The following is a 15,257-nucleotide window of genomic DNA, read 5'->3' as shown; positions in this document are numbered from 1 at the left end:
TTTACCGTTGAATATGCCTAGAACTTATATTTTTGCGGTGCGGCTGGGCCGTGGGCTCACTGGGTTGGGGCGAGTAATTCAATGACATGTGATCAACGACCCACCAATCAGGTGACGGGGATTTGTTCAGGCGTTGGATAAAAACTAATGGTGCGGGAATTACACACACAAACGTCTGTACTCTGCGCTGGAAGAACGCAAAGATGCAAATTCGTACACGCATAACATTAAGTTTACGTTCAAGGTGGTAATGGATTAATTCTGATATATAATAAGTGATTTTGTTTTCATGAGCTGGTCTTATTAAAATCAAGTATCACTTTATTTTATTTGTTTGAAGTTTGTCATTATGAATGATATTATTACTAGTGGGTAGTTCCCGATTCCCGGTTCCTGGAATTCACATTCTAATGAAATAAAAGATTGATTAACAACTGAATTGCCTCCAGGTTTTCATTGTTACGTTTGTCTTTTGTTCTAATAGCCTCTAATTAAGAAATGGGCAGGGGCGGATCTAGCTTTCAGGAAACGGGGGAGGGGGTTGATATGAAGCGGGGGGGGGGGGGTTGAGTGAAGGCGTGCAGGTGTCATAAATATAAAAATCCAACTCCTATGAAAATCGGACTCCTTTCCCTATTATTGGTTAATCCCTTACACGTGACAGGTCACTCTCCCATATATGATCCTAAAAATAACAATTTATCGTACTTACGCATGCGCAATACTACCAATGAGTCCATATTTCATGGAGTCGGATATTCCCGACTCTGAAATCCACGATGCTTTCTCCTGCATTCTAAGGCATGCAATTTTGATAATAAAGTATGGAAGTTTATCATTCAATGTGTTATTTTGGGCCCATTTTTATTAGTATCATAACATTAGTCAGTGGCTGAACGGGAGGGGGTTCAATCCCCCCCCCCCCCCCCCCCCCCCCCCCCCCCCACCTACGCGAGCTACTGATAGCCGGTCTTTTATCGACGAGTTTTATGAGCATCCAAGGCGATGCTCAAAGCAGCTGAGCCACTGCAGGACATTTGGGACCACAAAATAAGAGCACTGAGGCCCTCGGTTTCGGTACCTTTTTTAAATGCGTCTATAGACCATTATCGTGTTACGGCCATTTGGATTTTCCCCATTCAAATCATGTCAACGTAACCAAAGCGAGGCTGGAAGGAAAAATAAGCTGGTTCCTTTTTGCACGAAAACATTATCATTCAGTACTGTTGTTGGACACAAAGAACATGACTGAATTGTGGCAGCATGATAGGTATATATAAACCTTTATCATGCTGTCATCATTTCAGTCATGTTCCCTGTATCCAATAAAAGTACTGAATGATAATTTTTTGGTGCGAAAGGGGAACCAGACTAGTTTTCCTTCCAGCCTCGCTTTGGTTACGTTGATTTGAACGGGAAATATCAAGATGGCCGCAACAAGAAAATGGTCTATTACTCAGTCTTGTGAAGAAAAAAAATCCGCCTTTACACTATTACCGCACCGAGCCGGCGAGGGCGCTGTACATATCCAACGTGGGCCACTTGTAACGGGTTACACGTTTCCTAGCAATTCTTCCTAAATCTATTAAATGGGTCACTAGATACACACAGAGTTGAGAAACTGATGATGATTATAATATCCAATGATTACTCTCAAGAAAATTAATAACACTGATCATTTTGTCACACATCGAGAAATGACACAAGACGATAGTATTCGATTCCGAATTTTGTATTGAAGTACTTATATTCGGTGTATTCGTTTAACGCGTGTTGAACAAGTACGGGTCAAAGGTCACGCGACATGTGTTTCGCACAGAGTGCACAACTTGCATCATCTGCTTGGAGCTGGAGGAACGGAACGTGTCAGATTTCACATGTTTTAGCTGGATTCGTCGTGTTTGTCGTGTCCATCGCTATTTCTTGAGATCTGTGAGGTGAAATAACAGTCATAAAAATGTCGGATATTGTTACCAAGTACACTGAACGTGCTGTCCAACAGGTAACAGTATTTCCTGGTCGATTCGATCGTGTGTCATGTGTGTGTGTGTTGTGTGTGTTTATATTGTCATTTTGTCAATGTTAAAACTGCATAGTTTGCAGTATAAGAATGACCTAGGCCTACATCTGTTTGCGGATTGTGACACATATGGAAACGGTATTTCTGATCAATAGTATTGACTACTGCTCTTGCTCTTGATATACTCATCGGATTTTCAGGCTGGACACATGCTGGAGAAGTTAAATAAACAGTTTTTGGTCATCATCTTTGTTTATTTATTTATTTATTGATATATTTATTTATAATCCACATCCAACAGCAGGAAAAAATGCCAATTACAGGACTGGGTTAAAAATATATATAAAAAACCCCAGATAATATGTTCAAAAAGAATCATTATAAAAAAAGATATATTGATATTATTATTATAAAAACAAACTAAGAACAAAATATAATATAGAGATGTTTCGAGCACTGTGAATTGCGAGATGATTTCATTGGATATGTATATCATGTATATATAGATATATAAAATGCTTAAAAGTAATGGATAAAAAAAGACACACACAATGCACACATACTTGAGACAAACACACAACAACAAAAACAACAAAAATAACACATAGAAGTAAAACAAACTGCAACAAAACTAAACAAAAAACATGACCAAAAAAACACAAAAAAAGAGAGCTAAACAAAACAACAAACGTAAGAGCAAAACAAGACAAGACAAGCAAAACAAACTTTTACTTTTGTTGGTTAGTGTTTTTTCATAAAAATTTTCAAGCTCACCCGGAAAGCAGGAGTACTCATCAATGCAATACAGTTGTTATTTTAAAAATGTTTGTTTGAATATTTGCTCTTGTATCCCCATTACATCAAATTGCATGAGACTTGCACTGTTATTTGCAGAGCCTTCTTTTTGTGAGAAGGGCAACTCATTTGTTTAAACTTTTAGCTAAAACTCTAATAATGGGAATGTATTTTATTACGTATGTGTACATGCAGGGACAATGTTTACACAGTACTTGTAAAAGACCTGTGACATTTTTTCCTGCTTGCCTTTAAAGATATTGGTATTTTAATGAAATTAATTAATTGTAAACAAGCAAACTTATTAAAATTATGTTTGCCATCGCATGTGAAATTCAAATTCAGACCAACAATACCATTTTTGTCGCAGGAAGCAGAGATTGCACAGTTGAAACAAGAAATTCTCCAACTTCAGAATGGAGAGATAAACGACGGCAATGATTCCTCATCACCAGAGCTGGATAAACTCAGGACTGAGAACCAGAAGCTCAAGTATCGTCTGGCACACCTACTGAGGGTAAGGACTGAAGGAGAGAAACTCAAGTAGGAGCATAGAGATTGACTCAAACAGGAATTGAACCTGGGACCTCATGAACAATGTTCAAATGCTCTACCAACTTATCTTTCTAACCCTGTGTTTGCTCCTATGAAGTTGTCCATGTCTTTGATCATCAGATTATGAGACACAAGTCATAAGATGGAATTTTGCGTCGGGGTGAAGGGCAAAACCTAATATGAGCTACAAGTCACTTATACACACAGTATCATCCTGACATTTTTTGTTGGTTGTGTTCAAAGTCTACAGGTATTCATGAACATTTTCTTTAGGGAGTAATTTTTTTCCCAACTAAATATGACATTTTTCTCAGCCCAAAAATAATGTTTCTTCAACATACATATGTACTTCCAATGACTGATCTTCATTGCAGTTATATTTTGTTGAAAAAAGTGGCATCAGAATACTACATTTTACCCTCATTTTAACCCTAACCTTCCCAAATCCTCTTTGCAAAGTGGAGGATTTTGCAGGATCGAGGCTACTTGGCAAAAGTGTGTTGCCGATTTCGAAAAATGCACTGTGTCAAGGTCTTGGGCCGGACTTTGTGTTGTTTATGCTCAGCCGCGCGTAAATTTAGGCCAAGATTATACTTGAAATCCTCCGCACTGCTCCAGGATGTCACCGGTTCTGCCTCAACATATTGACTTGCCGGAGGATTTTGCAGGACTGAGGCAGTGGTCACCCCTCCAAGGACCACATTCAAGAAAGAATGGAGGATTCTTTCATGGAGGCAGTTGGAGGATTTTGCAGGATTGAGGTTACATGTACATCCTAGCAAAATTGCCTAGGGAGTTAGGGTTAATATCCCCCACTCACATGGGGAAATCTTACCACTCTTAAATTTGTCCAAAGTCACCAGTTTAAATTCTGTCCTCCCTAGAAAGAAATAAACCTGGTGAGACTGATCTGAAACGTAGCCCATTTTTCGACATTTCTTCACAGAGTATTGAGGAGGAGGAGAAGCAATCCACTAGGATCACCGGAACTGACACGGTGATGACAGATATCAGCCAGCAGCTACAGGGCATCTTTGCCTTCGCCATCATGTCGGCATTCCCGGATCTGGCTAATCCAACCATGGCTGTGGAGGCCAGCAAGAACGACCGCTTTGGTGACTACCAGTGCAACAGCGCTATGGCTATTGCACAGGTGAAATACCAGCACTAAGTATACATCCAGTAGTTGTAGTAATCTTACTAGGAGTAGAAGTTGTATTAATTTGTCCTGCACCAGAACGAAATGAAAGTGCTGAAATGCAAATCATTCCCAATTGCTTATCACCCATACATGTATACCTAAAAACTGTGTAGAGTTGAGTGTTGTTCTCCCCCATTGATAATTTCAGGCTGCAACTCATGGTGTTCTGAATAATGAAAGGTTTGCGGAAACACCATGTGCGAATAATTTCTCAACTAAGAGAATGGTTCTGAAAAGAACCAGAGGTATAAACTCGACGTTCCGGTCAGTATGCTCTGACCGTCTTCAGGAGAGGTGTTCTGCTTATGGCAATGTCTGTTTAAACATAAGCAGTAAGCACTGGGTAAAATGAATGACAGCTTTACCGGCAGAAATTGCTAAAGTAGAGAAGCAATCGTTGAAATCTCTATACATGTGCAGTTGTAAGCACATTTTGAGCATAGCACAGTCTTTCTGCTTTAGTTATATTTCATTTTTATCTGTTAGTAATGAAACATTTGTTATTGTAGAAGACCAATATTTAAACATTTAAAAGTGCAAATGACATGATTTTGTGTGTTTTGTTCTCCGCCAGCAACTCCGAGCAGTTGGAAGGAAGATCTCACCTAATGAAATTGCCCAAGCCATTGTCAAGAATATGCCATCAAACAAGATCATAGAGAAGGTATGTGTTCTTATAACAGAGTCCCTTCTGTATTTTTGTGTTCGTACCTTAGTACAAAAAAGCTTGGAGTAAAAAGCATTTGTCCAAACTATAATGAATCTGTTGTCACAAGTCTGTCACAAATTATTGACAAGTACAGAACAAGTCAAATCACAAGTCCTTCAGATGTCAAATCCGACGTAAGGTCACAAAAGCAAGAAACAGAGGATCAACCATGACAAGAAATGCCTTTGTTTTTTTTTCAGATAATTTGAATAGAGTGCTAGTGGACTGGAGAACGACTTGTTAATGATTGTGACTACTTTGCAACTCTCGTTTTTTCAACATACTGCATACTTTTTCGTCCACATGCAGGTTGAGATAGCCGGCCCAGGTTTCATCAACGTCCACATCCAGCGTCCCTTCATCTCCGCGGTCATCAGTGATATCTTGACCAAGGGGGTCCGGCCTCCCAAGATTGACCGCAAGAAGAAGGTGGTCATCGATATGTCCTCACCTAACATTGCGAAGGAGATGCACGTGGGTCATCTGCGGTCCACCATCATCGGCGAGAGCATCACCAGACTCTTACAATTTGCAGGTAAAAGGGATAAAGGCGTTTGAGGGTTACGTAATGGGAAAAACTACATTACACTCTGTCCGGGTTTTTGTTTAATCTTTGTAAATATCTTTGGATTTTAATACAGAGTTAAAAACACAATTTTTGGTTCCTGACAATGTGATTTTTGTGAGATTATTGGGGGGAAACTTTACAATTTTATTCTGTAGACTTTTGGCCTGTAGATGACCTTTCGGTTTCTGGTGCAGATGACTGAGAACGTGGGGTAAAACGATCAGAGTTTTAGTCATGTCCATCACAAGTCAATCATAAGTCAATCACAAGTCAAATACAAGTCCATCACATGTCAAATCACCAGTCAATCATAAGTCAATTACAAGTCAAATCACAAGCCAATCACAAGTCAATCACTAGTCAATCAAAAGTTCATCACAAGTCAAATCACAAGTCATTCACAAGTCAAATCACAAGTCAAATTACAACTCAAATCACGAGTCACATCATAAGTCAAATCACAGGTCAATCACAAGTCAAATCACAAGTCAAATTACAACTCAAATCACAAGTCAATCCCAAGACAAATCAGAAGTCAAATCACAAGTCCATCACAAGTCAAATCACAAGTCAATCCCAAGACAAATCACAAGTCAAATCAGAAGTCCATCACATGTCAAATCGCAAGTCAATCACAAGTCAAATCACAAGTCAATCACAAGTCAATCACAAGTCAAATCACAAGTCAATCACAAGTCAAATCACAAGTCAATCACAAATCAAATTACAACTCAAATCACAAGTCAATCACAGGTCAATCACAAGTCAAATCGCAAGTCAAATCACAAGTCAAATTGCAAGTCCATCACAGGTCAAATCAAAAGTCCATCACAAGTCAAATCACAAGTCAACTACAAGTCAATTCCAAGACAAAATACAAGTCAAATTACAAGTCAAATCACAAGTCAAATCACAAGTCAAATCACAAGTCAAATCACAAGTCAAATCACAACTCAAATCACAAGTCAATCACAAGTCAAATCACAAGTCAATCACAAGTCAAATCACAAATCACCACAACTCATCCAGTCAACTCACAAGTTATTTAAAACAACAGTGACAAAGTCATGTCTTTGTCACTGTTCATCTCTTGTTACTTCTGACCAGACTTGTGAAGTGACTTTCCACTGACTTGTGATTGACTCGATTGTACAACTCTGTGAACAAAGGTCATGATTGAGATGCAACACAATTTCCAGCCATTACTGGTCAATAATTGAATGAGTGAATTTGTCATTGATTTCCTCCCAGGTCATGATGTTCAGAAGGTCTGTCATCTTGGTGACTGGGGGACCCAGTTTGGTATGCTCATTGCTCACCTGCAGGATCGCTTCCCTGACTACCTGACGAAATCCCCGCCCATCTCAGACTTACAGGCCTTCTACAAGGTACGTCAGTCTTAATAGGCCTAACCCCAATTACTTAGGTTCGTCATTACACATGCTCCTATGGAAGCGGATGTAGCCACTTGCCATAAAGGCAAACTAGCCATAGCCTGTTACATGTAATTCTGAAGCAGCCTTTAGAGCCTATTCACATTGTAGCCATAGTCGAGTGCCTTGTTCAAATCACTAGGCTTCTTGAACAAACCTAATTAGTGTGCAGTCCTTGGAGGAACAGTAGATAGTGTCATGTGACCACTCATACTTGTGCCACATGGTTGACATGCAGATTGCATCAATTATGCACCGTGTAACTTTTTTATCAAACTGAAAACCTGTGATGGGCTTTCCAAGTGTCTATCATATCTTTCTCTTTGTCATTAATGTTGTAGCAGAGTCCATCGTGAGTCCATCACAAGTCCACTGAAAAATAAATAACCAGTCCTTTCTCAAGTCAAGTAATAAGGTTCATGGGATGAGCATTAACAGATGAACGCTTTTGTTAACAATTCATTTGAATAGCTAGTGACTTGACTTGGGACTGGAGGACTTGTGATGACTTGTGATGGACATTAGATGACTTTTAATAATTCCGAACACTCATCTGATAGAACTCCATAGTTGTGATTTGATCTCGAGATCATTTCATGGAATTACTCACCAGGCAGCAGTAACTCAGATGTCTCATTTTATTCAGACTCCGTGTATTTTTGTTATGGATTGTAGGAATCCAAAGTTCGCTTTGATGAGGACGCCGAGTTCAAGAAGCGTGCTTACTCGTTGGTTGTCCAGCTGCAAGCCAAGGAACCTGATATCCACAAAGCATGGCAGTTAATCTGTGACATCTCATACAGAGGTATAGTTAGGCTGCTACTAATGGGTGGCATGGGTGGCTAGTGCGTAAAGTGCTCGCCTCTAACCACTGTGGCCCTGGTTTGTTCCCAGCTAGGACCATATGCGAGTTGTGTGTTGGTTCTCTGTGCCTCAAGGGTTTTTCTCCGGGCCCTCCGGTTTCCTCCCGAAAAGTCAAACCCTTTCGATTTCTAGTGCTCCGTGGTCTTATATGGGTCGTATGGCTGGCTGCCAAAGACGCCGTTACATGCCAGCGGCTCGACTACGTTGTAGCAGCGTCCTTCCCAATTCAGCTTCTCAGCTGCGAGTAAGGATGATTATTATTAAATTATTATTATTAAAACTTTCAAAACCACATACAGGACTTCAATAATGTAAAAGCAGTAATTTCTCTTCCTCCAAGTCAGTATTTTTTTCTGTCAGAAAATGAGAATCCAATTGAATACTTCACTTTCTCCTTTATTTGTGATGGAGAATATGTGTTATAAAATTGAGATTGATGATGAATCCCTTCTGTTTCAGCTTAAGGCATCTCTTCTAGTCATGTTGTTTTTACTTGACTTTACTGAATTATACATTGTTGTTAATCTTGACTTCAGCATTTGAGGACATCTATGAGCGTCTGGACATTAAGGATCTGATCCCTCGCGGGGAATCCTTCTACCAAGACTTGATGGTGGAAACAGTCCAGGACTTGGAAAGCAGAGGTCAGCCACAATGCTCAAATGCCTTTTTGAATTTTGTTGTATGTGTATTATTGCACTGGTAACCATGACTAGAAAGCGCTAGTATTAGCAGGAGTTAGTGGGTGTGGGTTCCTGTCCAATCAAGCAAGCTTTTGATTTGTTTTCTCGCAAGCTGAACTCAATGCTTATAACGTACGTCCATAAAGGGCAAAACCCAGTATTAAAATGCTCTGACCTTTATCAGGTGGCAAGAGTTTTGGGCAGGGTTTGACCTTATTTTTTTTTTTCACTAGCCAGCCGGGCTACTGAAACAGACTCTTAACTAGCCCACGGGCATTTTCACTGGCCCACATGTCTCACAAACAACAATGTGCATACATGTAAAACGTGAATCCTGAGGCAATCTTGTCAATGTTTGTAATAAACAGATCAAATAATTTAACCCTAAACAGTGAAAAAAATTTAACACAAATTGATACAGGTTTGCTCTCTGAATTTAATGATTTATTTCTTCCTGTCCTTTCATTTTTGCCGTAGCCCAATAATTTTTGACTCGCCAGCCGGGCTACTAATAAGGAATGGTTTGACTAGCCCACCGCTGATTTGACTAGCATTTGGCAAGCGGGCTACCGCTAAAGTCGAACACTGGTTTTGGGGCGGGGTCAAGGGTTCTGCGCTCACTGCATCAGGAGGACTGAAAAACCGTCAAGAGCGCACACTCCGTCCAAAACCTTCCATAAACATCTCTGGTTTTCAGAACCTTTTTATTTTTAGACTCAGTACCTGTAAACTACTCCCAACTTATACATCAGTTGGTGTGAAACAAGCTTTCTTGCGCTATTGTGAAAGCAGTTTTATAAATGAATTTTTGCTATCCAAGACATTTTTCGTTGACTGCTGTTTGCTTGGCCAACAGGCTTTCTGGAACTGGACGAGGGCCGCAAGATAATGTTCACAGACAGCAGTAAGGTGCCTTTGACAATTGTCAAGTCAGACGGAGGGTTCACGTACGATACGTCAGACATGGCCTGCATCAGGTATCGAGTCTTTGTGGACAAGGCTGACTGGATACTCTATGTTGTTGATGCCGGACAGGTAAGAATAGTGGAAAGCATTGAATGATGTTTTACATCCAAGTGACTTATTTTTGTACAAAATGAGAAGCCATTCCCAGGTGGAACCACTTCGCGTTCAAGACAGATGTAGTCTTAAAGGTACATGGGAACATTTGTTTTTACGCATTTTGAGAAAACAGAAAATGTATACACATTTAATGGATTCCATTGCTAACTTATTAGGTGTATTAAAGCACAAATGCATTTCAAAGCCATCAATATTTTGACAATCCTTATTCATCGGATACATTCCAGTTTCAAGCGCACTCCTCCCTTAAAAAAAACATAGAAATCACTGATTCCTTGTTGTGTGGTGATAAGTTAATCCCTTTTACAATGTTTTCAAATTGTTGCCTTTTTTCCCATAATCAAGTGCAGATAGGCCTAAAGCTGAAATTGCACATCCAATAGCAGTTTTTCTGTAATTCAGCTCATAAACTTCTGCAAATTTCACCACGGAGCTTTACTAATGTACAGAGTACATTACTCCAACTTTGGTTTAATTTTCCTCTGTTTACAGAGTGTACATCTAGAGAATATCTACGCAGGCGGCCGTATAGTAGGATGGTACGACCCAGCTAGAGTGCGGGTGGAACACATCAAGTTTGGAGTCGTCTTAGGAGAAGACAAGTAAGAATTAGAGCAGGGGCTGATTTCGTGGAGTAGTTCAACTGAAAAAAATGTGCTTAGCAGAACAAAATGGCTTAGTTTAAGAGCACCAACCAGAATATCTGTGTGATGAGTTCCCAACTGAGTTTTGCTTAACCCATCCTTTGTTTGTTCCTCTACTCCTTTTCCTTTGATCTTCACCCACATTGTTATGTCCCCAGATTTTACCAGTTCACGCCGGGAATATTTTGACAAGAATGAACGAGGCGCAGGATTACTTTTCACTCAACCTCAAGTCAGGCGGGTTGGAGCCATCACACTCGGGCAGCACACTCATATTTCCGGCCTCGCTCGCTGCGAGCAGGTCACTGACAGATATTTCCGTTCTCACTCCCTGCATGTTTTTCTGTCATCCGTTCCGATTACCACAAATTTTTTGCGCGCATACACGGCCTCCGGCGCGAACTGGTTAATACCTCTTTTGTGTTTCTCCTCCCAAACCTGCATGCTTGCGAGTCCCTACATGTCCGTTTCTTGTACCTCGATCGTTTTGTCTCTCAAACAGATCTTTTTAAGATCGGAACTTCAGGTCGCCTTAATTGTTTATATTTTCTTAGTACAGAAATATTTATAAGCAATGTCTTCTGTTTAAGCAGGTCTATGAAGCTGGCCCTATGTTTCAATTGTACAAATTCATAACCAGTGATTGATTTACAGCCCATTTGCATTGTGCAGGATTATGCAGGGACAACCTTTCTCATGGATTGCTTTCAATGGTGATAGTGAAGTAATTATTGTAAAGTAAAAAGTAAGTCTGTCATGAGCCCATGTGGCAGATCAGGCCGGCGTTTATCTCCTGTTTCAGTAGCATGAAACGACTGAGAATATTTCTTCTCCCCCTGTATGGGATGCTGGTCCATCACAGATTACTCCCCAGCTAATACTGGTACCATTATAGTCCTGGGTGGAGAGAGGCAAGTGGGGGTGGCTTGCCCAAGGACACCACATATGACCAGCAGCTGGATTCGAACCCCTGACCCTCTGATCATGAGTCACGAACCCTAACCACTAGGCCACACTCCCCTAGAAGTAATTATAATACCCTAAAAACCTTGACTTTTGTTTTCTCCACAGCCTGTGAATTCCGTTATATGAACTGTTCTTGTTAAATCCTTTCACAGGAAGAAGTTCAAGACTCGATCAGGTGACACGGTACGGCTCGCCGAACTATTGGATGAGGGAATGAGACGATCGTTGGACAAACTGAAGGAGAAAGAGAGAGACAAGGTCGTTTATTTGTCAGTGTTTTCATAAAGTCCTTTTCCCAGTCTCAAAAGTGTTTTGATTTTTGGAAGTGTAGACATCCGAGTGTTCGGACAAATAGGTATGAAAATGTCAAAGTATTTCAGAAAACATTCCATTTCAAGATATACTCTCATGTTTTTAACTTGTGTATAAACTGTCAACCAAATCTTTTTTAAGTATATTTGCATAAATCAAATAAAGTTTTTAAGCTACTTGGATCCATATGATACCCTTTCAGGAGAGGAGGTTTTAAAAAAAAATCATATTATTTGAGATTCTTTGTTGTTGACTGATGTATTTGTTTGTATAACTGATAGGTCTTGACAGCTGAGGAGTTGTCAGCAGCCCAACGGTCTGTGGCCTATGGTTGTATCAAGTATGCTGATCTGTGTCACAATCGCGTCAATGACTACGTCTTCTCATTCGACAAGGTAAACTATGACTATCGTGAGGATTTTCTGTAGTCAGAAACTTTCAAATATAGTTGTCTATCATTATGACGTCAAAACCTGGCTTAATTATTCAGCTGTATGCCTATCTGTTAAGCTGAAGAATTATTTACTGCTTTGAAAATAATTTCTGAGTGTACACTCACTTTGAGCTCCACATAACACCTTTCAATTGGTGAATTTCAAGCTGCTGGGAGAAATGTTGCAAAATCATAAACGGAGGCCCTTTTGTTGCGCATTGAAAAAAATTGAATAAAACAGAAAAAAAAAAATTCTTCACAAATTCATTTTTGCATCCTTTGAAATCCCCCTGCAGTAGTCTGAGATGCAGATGCATCACTTCTGAGTTTTAAATTGAACTGGGTTTTCATTATCTGGATAGACAAACATGAATTATGGTCATACAAAGGACCACCGATAGCAGATATTTGGAATTGATGATATATGGGCTTGCCGTTAGCAAAGAGCTTGAGAACCTCGTGTGATCAAAGTTGATTAAAATGGAACCGTGATTTTATTTCCTTAGATGCTGGACGATAAAGGAAACACAGCTGTGTATCTTCTCTATGCATACACCAGAATCAAGTGAGACCACAATTTTTTTAATTTATTTTTGCAATATTCGTAACCTCAACCTGTTTATTATAGTTCCCGGGATAGTTATAGAATGTGTTGAAAAAGCAGTTTTTGTGTGGTTGAAAAAAGGCAACAACTAATTTAAGTTTTACATTAGTAAACCTTTAAAGATTTATTTTACTTCATTAAATTTGAAATGAGTATTGAATCAACATACATGTATCATGATTTGAAAATGTAATTGCCATTCAAATGTGCCAAAATTGTCTATCAGGTCCATCGCTCGCTTGGCCAAAGTCGACGATGCAGCCGTGCTGCAAGCGGCAGGCTCTACACCCATCGACGTGATCCACGCAAAGGAGTGGAAGCTAGCCAAGTGCCTGTCGCGTTTTCCCGAGATCGTCTCGCGCATCCTGAACGACTTGCTCATGCACACGCTCTGCGAGTACCTGTACGAGTTGACCACGACGTTCACCGAGTTCTACGATGCCTGCTACTGCGTTGAGAAGGACAGGCAGACTGGTGGGTGAAATCAGTGTAATGGTGCTCATTTTTGAGCTACTTGAAGCATAGTGCCAAGATCATGCTTGAAAAACATTGATTATTGTATTGATTATATGAAAGTTTGGGTACAGTTCTTGCGGCAGTACAAGATTCCAGTTATCTGCCAAACCTTTTCAAGAACAGCTATGGTTAAGACGTCTGCACTTCAGTTATTGTAATAAGCCAGTTTGGTCTCTCGATAAAGTAGTCCATGTCAAAAGTCATTTGGGATAAAATCGCTTGTAATCAATACGCAAGCGTCGTGCGTCCGTCTTCCTGCACTTCATGCCTCTTCGATGAGCATTCGATTATCCTGAATGACCCGTAACCCATGTCATGGTGTGCATGCGCAGTTGAAATACTGAACTGGTGTACATGTATTGCATTCATTTTGGAGCTACTTGAAGTAAGCAGCAAGGTCATGAATAAATAGCATTGATACAAAAAAACCTACTTATACATTTTGAGTACAGTTCTTGCCACTTTACAAGATTCAAAATCTACCCATCAATTAATTTATCAAACAGTTATGGTTAGGACAATTTTGCCTGAGTGGCATCATGGATCTTGGTTAATCTATTATCCAATGTACCTCTTGATGTGAGGTTGAGGGATAATAAACAGTTTGTCTGACCTTTCTCTTCAGGTATTGTGTTTTGTAGTGCAGCACTAAAATCATTTTTTTTCTCTCCCTGAAGGTGTGATTGTGAAAGTCAACATGAGTCGGATTCTTCTATGTGAAGCTGCAGCGGCAGTCATGGCTAAGGGGTTCCACATCCTGGGATTAGATCCAGTCAATCGGATGTAGCTAAAAGCTTGGACAAGGTTCACATTCTGGCGAGGGTCCTGCCCGCCAAGATCCTTTCTGTTGGATGTTATCAACTAATGAACTAGGTTCAAAACCTGGTGGTTCGAATTCAAACTCTGGGGATACATCTTGTCATTAGAATAAAGTAAAACCTGGACGAATAACTTGGACTACATTCGAATCCTACCAGGGAGGCCTGCCTGTAACAATTCTGTAGTCACATCATGGACTGGGCTCAAATCCTTTCTAGGGCCTTTTTTTTTACCCAGATTCCCATGTTTGGAAATCACAGACTTGGTTTGATATCTGACACTCTTGATGGATTCTTTCAGTCGGACGTAACTATGTCATGGACTAGGTTCGAATCCTGCCAGTCACGCACCCTGCCTGTAACAAGTCTGCTGTCAAAAAATGGACTGGGCTCAAATTTGACCTGTCATTTAGGCTATAAATATAACATCAGCCTGGGGGTTTGGCCAGTATCAAATCAGGGTATGAATGATTATAGTGCGCATGGGCAAGGTATACCGCCCCTAGAGTGGTAACAAGCATTTTGATGGACATTTTGAAAAAAAGGGTGATAACACCTTAAAAGCTGCCACCGCTGCAATGCTATCACATATTTTCCAACTCTGGAAGTGTATACCTTGCCAAAAATCGCTATGACGATTATTCCCCTCATTTGATACCGGTGGCCAAAATTTTGGACCGAGGCTGATGGCCTAACATTGGACTTCGTCCGAATTCTGCCAGGGTCCCCGTCTTTATTTGATAGCTTCGATTTTCACGTAGGGAGTCTGCATAGTGTTGGTGATTCATACCAAACACACTGCACTGTCTTACTTTTGCCATGAACAAATTTCTTGAACCATTCCTCAATGGCCGACACTTTGCCAATTTGTCCCGTTTTCATATTTACATTTTATTTAAATAATGCAACTGTTTTACAAACAGCAAAAGCTACGATAGTTTGTCAATAAACAATAAGTTTTAAAAAGTTTAGTCATTTGTTCAAAAGAGTATTACGATTGTCACCACAATGTACCCATAATTGCAAGAAAAGGTTTCACTATATTCTAATTGA

The 15,257-nt window shown here is 40.1% G+C and overlaps 1 protein-coding gene across 1 annotated transcript; it reads left to right on the top strand.

The window, feature by feature from the left end:
* The first annotated feature begins 1,784 nt into the window (after positions 1–1,784).
* LOC119728475 (arginine--tRNA ligase, cytoplasmic-like) lies at positions 1,785–14,314 on the top strand. Its single transcript, XM_038200728.1, has 15 exons — positions 1,785–2,002; positions 3,186–3,332; positions 4,317–4,523; positions 5,146–5,235; positions 5,590–5,815; positions 7,100–7,236; positions 7,957–8,086; positions 8,682–8,789; positions 9,685–9,863; positions 10,404–10,513; positions 11,674–11,779; positions 12,115–12,228; positions 12,773–12,831; positions 13,097–13,344; positions 14,064–14,314. The coding sequence occupies exons 1-15, from the start codon at positions 1,958–1,960 to the stop codon at positions 14,171–14,173; spliced, it is 2,016 nt and encodes a 671-aa protein (XP_038056656.1). The 5' UTR covers positions 1,785–1,957; the 3' UTR covers positions 14,174–14,314.
* The last annotated feature ends 943 nt before the right edge of the window (positions 14,315–15,257 follow it).

Source organism: Patiria miniata, unplaced genomic scaffold (genome assembly GCF_015706575.1).
Source record: "Patiria miniata isolate m_02_andy unplaced genomic scaffold, ASM1570657v1 HiC_scaffold_20, whole genome shotgun sequence".
NCBI classification, from domain to species: domain Eukaryota; kingdom Metazoa; phylum Echinodermata; class Asteroidea; order Valvatida; family Asterinidae; genus Patiria; species Patiria miniata.
The sequence above is the reverse complement of the archived record's forward strand: the minus strand, read 5'-3'. Positions and strand labels throughout refer to the sequence as shown.

Bases quoted from the DNA above. Each gene is read 5' to 3' on its own strand.
- LOC119728475 (XM_038200728.1), top strand. From the start codon at position 1,958: ATGTCGGATATTGTTACCAAGTACACTGAACGTGCTGTCCAACAG. The intron at 5,236-5,589 runs GTATGTGTTCTT...GTCCACATGCAG, and splicing joins CAAACAAGATCATAGAGAAG to GTTGAGATAGCCGGCCCAGG. The intron at 13,345-14,063 runs GTGGGTGAAATC...CTCTCCCTGAAG, and splicing joins TGAGAAGGACAGGCAGACTG to GTGTGATTGTGAAAGTCAAC.